General features: G+C 36.7%; 2 protein-coding genes across 2 annotated transcripts in view; both read right to left on the bottom strand.

Moving 5' to 3' along the window:
* LOC145245798 (disintegrin and metalloproteinase domain-containing protein 10-like) overlaps positions 1-1,570 on the bottom strand; it is a 317,331-nt gene extending 315,761 nt beyond the window's left edge. Inside the window, exon 1 of the mRNA XM_080107440.1 lies at positions 1,259-1,570. Coding sequence (XP_079963566.1) covers positions 1,259-1,403 — 145 coding nt within the window. The 5' untranslated portion in view covers positions 1,404-1,570. The remainder of the gene's footprint in view (positions 1-1,258) is intronic.
* A 1,714-nt stretch (positions 1,571-3,284) lies between these two features.
* On the bottom strand, positions 3,285-13,240 carry LOC145245597 (uncharacterized). The gene is made up of 4 exons (XM_080107170.1): positions 12,590-13,240; positions 10,821-12,487; positions 9,102-10,409; positions 3,285-3,297 (listed from the first exon to the last, which is right to left on the bottom strand). The coding sequence occupies exons 1-4, from the start codon at positions 13,238-13,240 to the stop codon at positions 3,285-3,287; spliced, it is 3,639 nt and encodes a 1,212-aa protein (XP_079963296.1).
* Positions 13,241-16,153: the final 2,913 nt, after the last annotated feature.

The following is a 16,153-nucleotide window of genomic DNA, read 5'->3' on the forward strand; positions in this document are numbered from 1 at the left end:
TAAAAGAAAATTGTGGAGGTCCTAATCTAAAAAAATACCGAGTTTTGTAACTATTCTGTACTTTCACCTAACAATTTAAAAGATATTGTAAAGCTTGAATTTAACTTAAAAATGCGATTTTAAAAATAGCAAGGTAACATAAGTGCGGTTTGTTTTACTATACACAGATTCGAAAAAGTTGTCACAAAACAAATATAGAACAAATAAATGTTATCAAAGGCAAGATAAGTTACTTTTCTACAAAACTGGATATGTTTTTAGTGTTTATATTTAATGTAACATTTATTCAGCTCGAAAAACAGTGTTTACTGATGTATTGGAAAATTTAAAATGGCAGCCGACTCTCTCTTTGAGGCGGTAAGTTTGGGAAAATGAGTTATAAATAAAAAATAAAGAAAACAGACAAAATAATGTTAGAAAATCGCTCAATATATGTTACCGTGACATAGGCTGGCATATATTCGCCGGGGTTTTAACAGTATTTTGACTTTTTTTATTTATAACTCCTTTTCCCAAACTTGCCGTCTCCGAGAGAGAGTCGACCGCCATTTTGAATTTTCCAATACATCGGTAAACACTATGTTTTTCGAACTGAATAAACATGTTACATTAAATATAAAAACTAAAAACATATCCAGTTGGGAAGAAAAGCAACTCATCTTGCATTTGATAACATTTATTTGTTCTATATTTATTTTGTAACAACTTTTTCGAATCTATGTGTACAGTAAAACAAACCTCATAAGTGCATAAGCACCAAAAGTGTCCGTATGGCAATACACAGACATAGTGCACTGCGAAACTAAAATAAACTGCAGAAACTGTAGTTTGAAATTCAATCTTTTGCAAAAATAAGAAAAAAAAATCACTGCTATATTTTTAGTTGAATTTAAATCAATGTATGAACCAATTTGAGAGAAAGGTAAAAAAAATAAAATAAAATAAAAAGCTTCAATAACCCAAACCCTAACCCTAAGTTCGGGTAGCAATAACACCATCTCGGGATTAGTGGTTGTGTTGAAGATAGGCAAAAATTATACCCCGATTTTACGTCCAGTTTCGCGGCAGCATAATAGACTTTTAACTTGATCTGATGGCTAAAACACTTTCATAAATTTATAGCACACTTGGTCTTCCATAGAATGGAATAGGCCCCGTTCGAAATTACAGTTGTCCCTTTGCGATCTAATTGAAAGTCTTTATTTTTAAAACCTTTTTCAAAGGAACATTGAAACAAAAGAAAAATAGAAAAACCTACCTTGTGTTTGGACCGAGGCACAAGAAAGCCGGTTGAGCAAAAAGAGGTAGACAAGAGGAAGAACTAGAAATATTCGGGTGAGATGGCTAAGATGGGCCAAATGATTTTGAGTTTTAAATAAGAAAGTCCTGTTATTGACTGGCATGTCGACAGGAGACAAGAGCTGTTCACAGTTCTTGGATCGGTGGTGGTTTTCATTCAGGAATATAATCCATGTTTTGCAGGGTGATAAAAAAAAAATAACTGGATGGATTGCCGTCTCCCTTGTCTTGGCTGATGTCTCACTCGTCTTGGCTTATGTTGTTCTGAGACGATTTTTAAATTTGTTCCGGGTTTTATAAACCTCCAAGTGCTTTCAAACAATATCCGGTTTTACAGCTGATAATAACGTGCATTTCCAACGATAATAATTTTTTTTTTTTAATTTTAATAACTATAACAAATAAAAATATCTAGATAACAAATAAAATATAACTAAAAAACATAGGTAATTTTTTTATTTACTTACTTTTTGAAAAAGAAGTTGAGGGAGTTATATTAATTTACAGAGGTAGAAAGAGTCTCGGTGCAAAAAACTGAGAAAGAAATTTTTCTTTTTTCGTTTTGTTTTCTATTTATTTCTCCTTTTTTCAAAAGAAAGGTGATTTTGTTAAGTTATTTTTAATCATAAATAATATATGCATTGGATTAACATTTTTTTGCGTACATTTATTATTACGTATAGAAACTCCCCCTACAATATATCAAACGATTTCCAACTTCTTTTTTGTGAATTTTCTATTTCTAAGCAATGATAACAGCATTGTTACAATCTTTTAGTTTAAAAAAATATATCTATATTAAAAAAATAAAAACAAAAAATAAAAAAATGTTTTAGGATCGTTTAGTTTATCCTTATCACTGTTATATTTAACTGAAATTGAATCTAAACTTATATTTTAAACTAAATACTAAAAAAAGGGGAGCTCTTTTGCTAAAATGTGGTGATATCCTAGCCTGCACGTTTTTTAAAGCTGATTGGTATTTTAGTCCTTCCAGTGTATACAGATATATAAGTAGGTATATCCTGAACAGGAGACATAAATAAATACGTCTGCTTTCGCGTATGGCCAAGCAAGACGTTTAGAATAAAGGGAAGAACATAGTCCTCCTAGGAGTATAGTGGCTGCAGTAGTCACTCAATGTGAACTAGCGGTTACCTGCCTTATCCTAGTTTAACCTCTCCTGTCCGATTACTAATAATTATCTGCCCCTGTCTAGAATTAAAACTATTATGGAAGATAGCGTCATCGAGAACTGCTACCGTCTGGCTAATAGTTACACGTCTCCACCTAGCGTTTCCGCTATATGTTTGTCAATATTCCTTAAAGCTGTATTTTAATTTTGGGACATATAACCAATTTTATGATAGTTAACTACCACGACGGTATAGATCCTTTGTGATACCTAGAGTCAGTGAGACATGCTATCTTTTGTTACATTCATAATTTCTTCCTAGCGACAACGTATATTTGCCCGAGTTATAACTTTTTTGCAAACACGAGAATGTTACTATATATATATCTTTGTTTTGTTTGTCATAAGGACGATCCCGCGATGTTATCTGCCTCTATATAGCGTTTCCGCTTTATTATTATTATTATTATTATTATATATTTTTTTTAAATAGTGAAATTATTCTTTTCTATGCTGCCTTTTGGGCCTGATGAAAACTATATTCATAATTCACTTTTTTTTTTGTTTTTAATTAGCTTTAAAAGCAAAGTTTGATTTATCGTTTTTGTTCTCGGCTTGTACACGTTAATTCCTGATTACACATTAACAAAATTGGTATTATGCAATATTTTTTTTGCTGAAGATGAGTAAATAATAAGACTAGTCCACTCCAAACCAGAGATGGAGAAGCTATATTTAGTGCAGTAGTGCACTACTGCAGTGCAGTACTTGTATAGATCAGACCCCATGGCTCCCCATATGGGTTTGCTACAATCTAATGATTTAACAGGGAAAAGGCAACCATACAAAATTAAATTTGGTTCCTGAAGCAGAAAATGAAAAACAGAAAAACTTTGATTTATTTACATTTTTTTAATGTGTGTGTGTGTGTGTGTGTGTGTGTGTGTGTGTGTGTGAATCGTTTGTTTATTGATTTATAGTGTTTTTATCTTTTCAGTCACGCGGAGAAGTTCATTTATTTTTGTATAATAATGATAAATAAATAAAACGAAATAGTGTTTTATTTTTTTAGCAATTACACATGAATTCCAATTCATAATTGTTTGTTTTGTTTTTGTTTTTTCGTAACAATTACACGTGAAATTATTCAAAATTGAACAAATAAAAGTGCAGCTGAGCGTCCGAAAATAAAACGAAAAATTATTTTTATTAATTTTTACGATTTGCCCCAGCGTATTATAAACACTCCAATCTCCCCATGTTAAAAACGGCTTTCGGAATAAACACCCCCTTCCCCCCAAAAAAACCCTTGAAAACCGTTCTTAACATTGGGATGTTGAGGGGGGGTATTCCGAAAGCCGTTTTTAACATGGGGAGGTTGTTGGGATGCTTATAATACGCTGGGGCAAGTCGTAAAAAGTAACCATTATTTTCATTAATTTTTTTATTCAAAATTTAAGCAATAAGAAATATTTGTATTCAAAATTGACAATAACTAATTTTTTTTTTTAATTTTTATTTATAATTTTATTTATCTCGTTTAATTTGTCAGTTCCGGTTTACGTTTTTCGTGCGTTAATTTTTCTCGTCTTACACCGTCAACATGAAAACGAGACTAGAAACACGGAAGCAAAAGGTCCGTGAGAACCAGAATTAGTTATATTGAAGTGGTTAGCTCCTAACATGGATATCAAATTTTATTGAGTAGATTTGTCTGATTTTCCAAGATGTGACAAACCAAATTGCTGTATTAGTTTGTCTGACTTATTACTAGCGGAGGTGGGGGTAAGGGGTGCCCATGCCCAGCTTTACCAAGGCTACCGAGAGAAGGAGGCCAGTGAACATGACAGCGTGACGTCATTGCCAAATCGACATGTATGTAAAGGGTACCTAAAGTTTCCTGTGTTCAACCACGTGGTCACACTAATATGCATAAAAAAATATGGCTGTAGTAATTTTATGAAGGTAGTCCAAACGTCCATGTATTTTCTTCTTCTAAAGAGAAAGAACAATTCTCCATTTGGATAATTATTATAATTGCACATTGGGATGATTTTAATCTAACAAAATAAGTGGACTTGTTTTTGAACTTTTGTTTCTATCGGAGAAAGTCGAATATTTCATTTTTTTTTTTTTTTTTTATTGCAAAACAAACAATTTTTATATAAGAATATTTTTCAGTTCGTTCTCTTAATAATAAATAAAACTGGTACTTCTACAGTTTATCGCCGAAAATGGAGATGCCATTTTTTTCGCGCACCTGCCGGAAGAGAAATCAGTATTTTAAACTATGGTCGAAGTTAGAAATAAATAACAAAAAATGATGATTTTTCGGTTTCATTTGAATTAATTTGTTGACCCTTCAAAGTTGCTTTAATTAAAAAAAAAAATGTTTCATTAAAATTATTTATGTGTTCGAAAAAAAAAAAGACTATTTTATAAAAATCCAATGTTGCCTTCATTACAATATTGTTTTATTTAAAATTATATTTTCTTACGCAAACTTTTCTATAAATGTTTTTTACAGTTATATTTTGATAAATTTTTATACAGTAAATGTTTTGGTTTTCAAATGGCGCTCGTGCCCAGTTTAGACAATTATGAATATGTCATTTTCTGTTTTTAACAATCATGTCTTTTTCATTTTCTGTTATATATATATATATATATATATATATATATATATATATATATATATATATATATATATATATATATATATATATGCGCTTTCGCATGCTTCATTTCCTGTAAGGGAAATTTCTTTAAATAATGTTCTATTGTTAAGTGTTTTTTATTCAAGAAGTCTGAAGAAAGGCTGGTTATGTGAAAATTTTCAAACGCCATAATGCTTGAAATTGTCCAACCGGTATTGAAACAATTGTAACTTACAATGAAATACACTTTTGGTTGCTACCAATTCCTTTTTTGAAGTCTTGGTTTTGTTAATACAGTATATATATATATATATATATATATATATATATATATATATATATATATATATATATATATATATATATATATATATACGTTTCATGAAAAACATCCCTGTTTCCATTGATTAAATCGAAACATTTTCAATTAAACAATTACGGATATATGTTCTCTTTGACTTTCTTTATTTACTTTTTTTCATAGTTCTTTCCGGAAGTAATTGATATCTAGTTTAATTTTTTTGTTATTTATTTCTAACTTCGGGTATAGTTTAAAATATTCATTTCTCCCTCAGAAAGTGTGCAAGAAAAAAACGGCGTCTCCATTTTCGGCGATAATCTGTAGAAGTACCATAACACTTTTCATTGAGTATTTCCAAATATTTTAAAGCTAGAAGCATTTCTCACGACAGTTTGTTGTTGGTGGTGTTGTTGTTGTTGTTTTTAACTAAAACGATCGATGAATTCAATATTTTAGCACCGGGCATAATTTATTTCTTTGAAATATATTTAAAACTTCAAGTTTTTGTTTGTTTTATAACATTTTAACTGTAAATAATTTACATGACTGAAACGGGAAATGAAATAGGAAATTTTCTATTCTTTCCCAAGACATACGAACAACACAAATTAATTAAAAATTCGTTAACTAATCAGTTTTAATTAAAGTTTTGATATGAACTAAAAATAAAGAGTACATTAAATTTTAGTTAACATATTTTCTTGTGTTTTATTTTATAAATAAATGTTGTTAGCGCCGTGCTGAAATAATGTTTAGAAAGTCATTTTTAACAGGAGAGGGGGGCTGTCTAACTATTCTGCAGTTTCAACTAACAATTTAATGAAAAAAGGGTTTTTTTTTACTATACACATAGATTCGAAAAAGTTGTGAAAAAAAACAAATATATAGCAAATTATTGTTATCAATAAATTACTTTTCTACCTAACTGAATAAGTTTTAAGTGTTTTTATTTCGTGTAAAATGTTTATTCGGTTCGAAAATCATAGTGTTTATCGATATATTTGAAAAAGATAAATGGCGGCGAGCTCGCTGTTGAATACATTAAGTTTGGGAAAATAAGTTTAAACTAAACAACTATACAAAATGCTGTTAGAAACTCACTCAATATATGTTACCGTGACATAGGCTGACATATATTAAGTGTGTTTCTAACATTATTTTGCAAAGTTTTTTAGTTTGAATTCATTTTCCCAAAGGTAATGTATTCAACAGCGAGCTCACCGCCATTTGTCTTTTACAAATATATAAATAAACACTATGATTTTCGAACTGAATAAACATTTTACATTAAATAAAAACACCAAAAACTTATTCAGTAAGGTAGAAAAGTATCTAATCTTGCTTTTGATAACATTTATTTGTTATATATTTGTTTACTGACAAATTTTTCGAATCTGTATGGTAAAATAAACCCCCCAAAAACTTTAATTTAACCTGGAAATAAAATGCACGTGCGTACACTGCACAAGCACCCTTCTTCTTCTTCTTCTTATTATTATTATTATTATTATTATTATTATTATTATTATAAAAATGGTGTAGATGACATCAACTGGTGCTACATCAACTAGTTATGAAGGGTCAGGGAGGATGGAAAGACCAAGGTGGGAGAGTACTAACTAGATCTCCACTGGAAGTGTGCAGTTCAAATCTAGTACCTTGGGGAGGTACTTTGTCACCCAAACCCCAGGAAACACCAATGGCTGATGCCAACGAGAAATCAATGTCAACAGCTGTTACGATAACGTGCAATCATCTGCACAAGTGGTCAAGAGGTGGAGAACACTGGAAATCTGGGGAGACTTGTTGTTACTCGGTCTCCAGGGAACACCACAGGTTATTGCCAGTGAGCGATCACTGATAATGGCCTGTGATACAACTCCTAATGAGTGAAATAATAATAATGATAATAATAATGTCCCTTCCTAAATTCACCACCATCCTGATTTAATATTGTAGATGTTGTGACGGTACCACGAGCCTGTTTCTTGACGAGAACCTCCCTGTACGGTACCAAGGTTGGAGTTCTCAGAGAAAATCCCAAGGCCGGGCACGCGTTTTAAGAAAAAGAAAAGTTTGACGGGGACCGACTGCAAATTATGCGGTCTCTATGGTACAGTGTCCAGGTTCAGACCAGAATCGTCGTGGAATATACTCGAGGCATTCACGGGCGGCAATGTAAGGCAAACAAAAGAGACACAAGTCGACACGGGTATGAGAGTTATTAAATCAACAATTTATTTAAACAAATTTAACCGGGTAAAATGTAACTACGAAAACAGAACATGCAACTGAAATCATAACTGAAATAACATGAAAAAAAAGGAATAAAAGAATATATACATGCAGACAATGATTTGGGACAAGGAGAGGGGGGGTGAGTGATATTTCGATTGTCTTAGGAAGGTTCTTTTTGTTCTCTTCGATGAGAATCAACGAGATATGAGTGATACTCAGAGAGGGGGGGGTCACACTGAAAGTCTCAAGATATAGAGATAGTTTTTCCCTCTTTCCTCTATTTTTTTTTCTTTTTTCTTTTCTTTCCCCCTTTTTTTTCTTCTTCCTTTTTTTTCTTTTTTATAGTCAATGATATGTTACTTATGGGCCGATCAACAGGGGGGGGATTCAGCATTTAGGAAAAAACCTTAGTTCGAGGGTTGCTTTTCTTTTCCCCATTTTTTTCTTTTTCTTTTTCCTTTTTTTTCATGGGGCATTCAACAGTTCACATAATTGATCGAGCAAAACAATTTAGAAAGAGTTACTTAACTTCTTTTGTTGAGTCGACGTTCAATTCACCCGAAGCTTCTTTCCCTTTTATGAGGTGCTGGTTTGAAGGATCGATTCTCGTAAATTCCAATCCATTTGTGCTAAGGTGGATATATGTTATTCCTTATCAGCACGGCGTGAATTCCAATCGATTAGTGCCAAGGTGGGTATATATTGTTCCTTTGTGGCACGATACGAGTCGACGAGATGTTTTTCTTTTTTTTTTTTTTTTTTTTTTTCCATGCGAATCAACCGCGGTGTTTCCATTTTTCGAGCAGAATGCCCCCACACATGTTTCCATGTCCACCGCCTTCGTCGAACTGCCTTGATTCTCTCGCGTTTTTCTTGTTGGCGACAGTTGAAGGTCATTGCGTGGGTGTAGAAATCTAGGTCGCTCGGCCAGCCTCATTTTGACTCCATCTGCTAAGGATTGGGTGTGGGAAGAGGTGTCTGCTTAATTGATATATATGAAGGGTGTGAAAATGTTTCTCTTAACACCTTCCTCCATAAGAGAAAAAAAAAAGAGAATTGTTCCTCTTTTTTTTTTTTATATTTATATGTATTTAAAATAAAATTACTCGTATGAGACAAGAAAATAATATTTGAGATTAAGGACACCAACTTGTGTCACTCTAAAGAAATGATGTTCGTGGAGTTTCCATCACTTTTTCCTACAGCTATTTTATGAATTTTCCCCCACCCCTTTTCTTCCCTTTCTGTTTCGAATCTACGTGATAAGGCGTCCGCTTTTACGTTATCCCGACCCCTTATGTGTCTGATGTCTAGGTCGAATTCCTGCAATATGAGACTCCAGGAGAGTACTCGCCGGTTTTTATTTTTCATTCTATTGACGTATATCAATGGGTTGTGGTCTGTGTATAGGATAGTCGGGCCATGCACCGAGGATACATAGACTTCAAAATGAGATAAACTCATCACTAACGCCAAAGCTTCCTTCTCTATTGTGGAGTAGGATTTTTGAAACTTGCTCAGTTTCTTTGAGTAGTAACTGACTGGGTGTAGTTGATCATCCTCCCCCATTTGTAACAGTACTGCTCCTATCCCGCTATTGCTGGCATCTACCGCCACACTGAAGGGTTTGTCAAACGATGGAGCCTTTAACACTGGCTCGCTGCTTAACATTAGCTTGATCTTCTCAGCTGCTTCTTGACATTCGGGTGTCCATTGAAATCGCTTGTGCTTTTTCAACAGCTCTGTCAGTGGCGCAGTGAGACATGCAAAATTCCTGCAGAACCGGCGGTAATACCCTGCCATGCCCAGGAATCTCCTTAAACTCCTAACATTTTTTGGTATGGGATAATTCTTTATCTCTTCTACTTTGGCCTTTGCTGGGGTGATCTTCCCATGGCCAACCATATGCCCTAGATATTTGACCTCGGCCTGGCAGAACTCTGTTTTAGCTAAGTTTATGGTTAATTTAGCCGTTCTTAACCTCTTAAATACTTTTTCAATTGTTTCGATATGTTCTGCCCATGTGTCATTGTAAATGACTATGTCATCGACATATGTATCTACGTTTTTAATCCCAGCAAGGCATGTGTTCATCAGTCTTACAAATGTTGCTTGGGAATTCTTCATCCCAAATGGCATTACGCGATATTGGTATGCTCCTTCTGGGGTTACAAACGCCGATATTTGCTTGGCTCTCTTGGTTAGAGGCATTGCCCAGTATCCCTTAAGAAGGTCGCATTTGGTGATGTATTTGGCATGTCCTATCTTATCTATACAGTCGTCTATTCGTGGCATAGGGTATGCGTCTGCCTTGGTTATCGCGTTCACTCTGCGATAATCTGTACAGAATCTCACTGTTCCGTCCGGTTTATCGACCAGCACGCACGGTGATGCCCATTCACTTTGACTGGGCTCTATTATCTCGTGTTCGAGCATGTAGTCTATCTCCGTTTTCATTATTTCTAATTTCTTCGGACTTATGTGATACAGATGTTGTTTAATTTGTTCGCTCTCCTTTAGCTCAACGTCGTGCACTATTGCTCTTGTGCGCGTAGGTGCGTCAGCAAATAGGTCGCTATATTCTGTTACCATTCCTTGTAACTTTTGCCCTTCTTTCGGCGGTAAGTGTGCAAGTTTGCACCCTAGGTTACTCATTATCTCCGAATTCTTTAACTTAATGGGTGGGTCCTTTTCTACAGGAAGATCTCTTTCGGGGTACTCATCACTTACAGCTTCATTGTGACACTGTGCTGTCAATATTGATTTTTCTCCCGCCCTCCTGAAATATTTTTTCATCATGTTCACATGACATACTTGAGTTTTGTTTCTACGCTTGGGGGTAGATATCTTATACTTTAGTGGGCTTATCTTTTCAGTAATTGTGTACGGTCCCTGATATTTCGACTTGAATGGTTGACCATTCAGGGGTATGAGTACTAACACTTCCTCTCCTTCTTCGAACTTTCTATCTACTGCCTTTTTATCGTATGTGGTCTTCATGACCCTCTGACTACTTTCTAGGTGGGTCTTAGCTAACTTCCGTGTTTCGGCTAAGGTTTGTCGCATTTTAGTGACGTAATCCGTCATGTTATTTGGCAAGGGTTCATCGCTGACCCATTTCTCTTTTATCATTTTTAATGGTCCTCGTACCTGATGACCGAAGACTAGATCGAAGGGACTGAACCCCAACGAGTCTTGGACGGCTTCTCGAGCTGCGAAAAGCACAAATGGGATCCCCTGATCCCATTCGGCATCGTGTTCCATACAATAGCCCCTGAGCATGGTTTTCAGGGTGGCGTGGAAGCGTTCCAGAGCCCCCTGCGATTGAGGGTGATAAGCGCTGGATTTTATGTGGGTGATTCCCAGTTGCTCCGTAGCCTGCTCGAATAGCCTCGACGTAAAATTAGATCCTTGGTCTGTCTGTATGGTTCTGGGTAGCCCCATTTTAGTGAAAAAGTTTATCAGGGCATCTACCACCTTTTTCGTTGATATGTTGCGCAGTGGGATCGCCTCTGGAAACCTTGTGGACGCGCACATTATAGTTAATATAAATTTGTGTCCTGTTTTGGTTTTGGGTAGCGGTCCTACACAGTCCACTATTACCCTACTAAACGGTTCTTCCACTGCCGGTATAGGTTGGAGTGGGGCCGGGGGAATATTCTGGTTGGGTTTTCCAGTCTTTTGGCACATCCCACAAGTTCTACAGAACGTTTTGACATCTCCCACGATTCCTGGCCAGTAGAAATGTCTGGTCAACTTTTCTAGGGTCTTGTTGACACCTAGGTGGCCCGCCAGTGGTATCTCATGTGCCACTTTCATGATATCCTCTCGATACATGTCGGGTACCATCACTTGTTCCCGCACAGTATCTCCCGACTCTCCCTTTGTCTTGGGGGCATTCCATTTCCTCATTAGTACGCCCCTATTGAGGAAATATTGACTTTTTGATTTGTTAGGATATTCTTCTCCAACCCGACAGAATAAGGGTTTTAGGTCGCCGTCATTCTGTTGCTCCTTGATCAGCACTTGTCGTGGCACGGGTAAACAAGGTTGGGGTGTTACCACCGGTCTCGGTTGTTTTTCCCCTGACGGCTTGTCTTCTACATTTCCCCTCTCTATCGCTCTACTTCTTGTGGTCACCCCTATGGGTTTCCCGTCTTGATATTTCGCGATGTCATTTCCTAGTATCATGGCTACCCCTGTCATTAGTAATTCGTCAATTACGCCTACAGTTATTTCTCCTGAGCCCCAATCCGACACTAAGTGGACTTTAAATAGTGGAATCGTTATGGGTCTGTTTCCTATGCCCCTTATCGTGGTCGCTCTACCTGCGGCTCTTGTCGCTTCTTTAGGCATGCATCCTCTTTTCACTAGGGATTGGGATGCTCCCGTGTCCCTGAGAATGTTAATGGGTTCCCCTTGATCTTCCTTATCTCGCGCGATATATCCTTTCGATATGAAGGGTTCGTACGTTTCATCTATTCCCTGAGATATCGCCCCTTGTGGTTTGGCTGGGGTATTCCGATTCATCTCCGTGAATCGTTTCACCTGACACTTCGCAGCTACATGACCTGGCTTCCCACAGTTGAAGCATACTATAGGTCTCGCTTCCTGTCCCAGTACTGGTCGGTTGGTTGTGTTGAGGGGATTTCTGATGGGTACTCGTGGATTTTCGTACAGTGTCTTTACTGCACAATGTTCCCTGACCTGTGACTGCATGGGTCCCTGTAGTTTTGCCCTGCTTCTCTTGTGAGTCAATATGTATTCGTCGGCTGCCGTGGCTATATCGATTGCTGTTTCAGCCTTTTTGTCGGTCAGGTGTATCCTCATGTCATCGGATATGCAGTTTTGAAATTCCTCAATTAACATGAGTTGTTTCAATTTGTTGAAGTTACCCTCTATGTTTTTGGCATTGCACCACCGATCAAAATAATTCTCTTTGAGTTTAACGAACTCTACGTAGGTTTGTCCCTCGCTTTTCTTTGAGTTTCTGAACTTCTGTTGGTAAGCTTGTGGGACGAGTTCATAACTTTTAAGAATTGCTTCTTTTACTACCTCGTAATCGGCACAGTCTTCCGCTGGCAGTGCCGCATATGTCTTTTGGGCCTTACCGCTTAATGCCGTTTGTAACAGCATTGCCCAACACTCTTGTGGCCAGCCCATATTTAGGGCGGTTCTCTCGAAGTGCGCAAAGTAATCGTCCACCTCCTTTTCTACAAATTTTGGGACCAATCGCACTTGTTTAATTATGTCAAATCTGTTTTGTCCGACTTGCTGTGGCTGGTGAGCTATACTTAATTCGCTCATCCTAATCTCTTGCTCGATTCGAGCTTTTTCTACCTCGGCTTTCGCCATTATTCTGGCTTTCTCTAATTCGACCTGATCAGGAGTCATGGTCGTTTTCTCCGCCGGTAAATCTTCCAGCACTTCTTCATCGAAGCGGTCATTGTCTACCATGTGCTCAGCTATTATTCTCATTAACTGGCTTTTCCTCATAGCTCCCCTAACCTCTAGGTCTAATTTCTTTCCTATTACTATTAGATCATCTTTTTTTAATCTATATAATTTATCTGGGGATGGATTTTTAAGGAATTCGTCGGTGTCCGTCATTTTGCCTTACCGCCCGTGTATAATGCACAAGTACGTTCACGAGGATTTTTTTTTTTTTATTCAAGCAAGGAAATTACACTTGCTTGGTGTATAACTGATCTCCGAAGAGCCCCCATGTGACGGTACCACGAGCCTGTTTCTTGACGAGAACCTCCCTGTATGGTACCAAGGTTGGAGTTCTCAGAGAAAATCCCAAGGCCGGGCACGCGTTTTAAGAAAAAGAAAAATTTGACGGGGACCGACTGCAAATTATGCGGTCTCTATGGTACAGTGTCCAGGTTCAGACCAGAATCGTCGTGGAATATACTCGAGGCATTCACGGGCGGCAATGTAAGGCAAACAAAAGAGACACAAGTCGACACGGGTATGAGAGTTATTAAATCAACAATTTATTTAAACAAATTTAACCGGGTAAAATGTAACTACGAAAACAGAACATGCAACTGAAATCATAACTGAAATAACATGAAAAAAAGGAATAAAAGAATATATACATGCAGACAATGATTTGGGACAAGGAGAGGGGGGGTGAGTGATATTTCGATTGTCTTAGGAAGGTTCTTTTTGTTCTCTTCGATGAGAATCAACGAGATATGAGTGATACTCAGAGAGGGGGGGGTCACACTGAAAGTCTCAAGATATAGAGATAGTTTTTCCCTCTTTCCTCTATTTTTTTTTCTTTTTTCTTTTCTTTCCCCCTTTTTTTTCTTCTTCCTTTTTTTTCTTTTTTATAGTCAATGATATGTTACTTATGGGCCGATCAACAGGGGGGGGGGATTCAGCATTTAGGAAAAAACCTTAGTTCGAGGGTTGCTTTTCTTTTCCCCATTTTTTTCTTTTTCTTTTTCCTTTTTTTTCATGGGGCATTCAACAGTTCACATAATTGATCGAGCAAAACAATTTAGAAAGAGTTACTTAACTTCTTTTGTTGAGTCGACGTTCAATTCACCCGAAGCTTCTTTCCCTTTTATGAGGTGCTGGTTTGAAGGATCGATTCTCGTAAATTCCAATCCATTTGTGCTAAGGTGGATATATGTTATTCCTTATCAGCACGGCGTGAATTCCAATCGATTAGTGCCAAGGTGGGTATATATTGTTCCTTTGTGGCACGATACGAGTCGACGAGATGTTTTTCTTTTTTTTTTTTTTTCCATGCGAATCAACCGCGGTGTTTCCATTTTTCGAGCAGAATGCCCCCACACATGTTTCCGTGTCCACCACCTTCATCGAACTGCCTTGATTCTCCCGCGTTTTTCTTGTTGGCGACAGTTGAAGGTCATTGCGTGGGTGTAGAAATCTAGGTCGCTCGGCCAGCCTCATTTTGACTCCATCTGCTAAGGATTGGGTGTGGGAAGGGGTGTCTGCTTAATTGATATATATGAAGGGTGTGAAAATGTTTCTCTTTACAATGTTTACTATATTTTCTTAGTTTTTAACCAATGTTCACAATATGGCATGATTGTGTTTTAGTAGTTATGTGAACTTCATTTTCATATTCATGTATTCTGAATTGATCGTGCTAGAAAACTACTGACATCTGAAAGTATCTTGTACCTCTATAAGGCCACCATTCGCCCATGTATGGAGTATTGTTGCCACATTTGGGCTGGTGCATCTGCTGCTAGTCTCTCGCTCCTAGACAAGGTTCAAAACAGAGTCGCCAATCTGATAGGCCCCGAACTGGCATCTAAGCTTCAGCCTCTGTCCCATCGATGAAACGTTGCATCCCTCTGCCTGTTCTACAAGTAGTTTAATGGTGAATGCTCTGACGAACTGCAGACACTTGTGCCCCACGACGTAGACACCCTTGATAAACCCAACAGGCAGCTAAATCCCACCCCCACACAGTAGAGATCCCTAGATGTAAAAGATCTTTCTACTCCAGTAGTTTCTTCCCCAGAACCGCTAGACTCTGGAATTCCATTCCAGGTCCGTGCTTCCCTAACTGTACTGGCATGCAAAAGTTCAAGTGTAACGTGAACCGACATCTTGCTGACCAAATCCCAACATAGTGCCCCAGCAGTTGCTGCCCCTGATAATAGCCCCCTACACCAAAGTGGCAATGTGCCTTGTTTGGGGTGAAAATGTAATAAAAAAAAATAATAAAAAAAACCATAGCGGAGTATAGGATTCCTAACCATGTAACTGATGAAAATACGCTACACATTTTGATGTAATTTTACATAGGTAATATTTATATTTTATATTGAATAAAGTTCAGTTTCATTATTAATCGAATTGCGTTCCTTTTATTTTCTTTTTAACATGTTTTAAATCTCTTTTTAAAAATGCCCTTATATAGTATTGACAGTGATTGTTTGACAAATCTTACCTACATTGCCTGCAGGCATTTTCATTTAACAGGCCTTCTATATCTCAGTGGTTGTGGCTTTACCCGATCGTAAAATATGCTTAAATATGATATTTTAATTTGTCCAGATTTTGTAATATTTTTATAGAGGCGTGATTTCAAAAGTAAAAATAAGAGTATTTTGGTACCATCAAAACCGAAAGCAAAACTGTAGCATTCAAAGCTGGTGACGTTACCACTGTACCAACATGACACGCATATTAACTGATTAAAATAAACTAAGATCAATGTACAAAATGTATAACGATTTTTTCAATTTGGACCCCTTTTTGACCCCTTAAAAACTATTTTAACCGGCTAAAGACCCATAAAAGAACGGTCCATAAAAATTCCAATCATTTGAGGCCCATAGTGCTGCTCTGCAACTTTTAGTTTCGGAAGAGATAGAGTTTGAAAATATGGAAACAGACAGACAGACAGACAGACAGACATAATGAGCTTTATAAATTGGATTTTTTTTTTGTTCGAATGTTTTAATAAAAACTTTTTAATTTTATGATACTTCTACTGAATTTCAACCGAACTGTCTTGTTTGATACTTT

The sequence above is a fragment of the Euprymna scolopes genome, chromosome 23 (genome assembly GCF_053919585.1).
Source record: "Euprymna scolopes isolate OS-2025 chromosome 23, ASM5391958v1, whole genome shotgun sequence".
Taxonomy (NCBI): Eukaryota; Metazoa; Mollusca; class Cephalopoda; order Sepiida; family Sepiolidae; genus Euprymna; species Euprymna scolopes.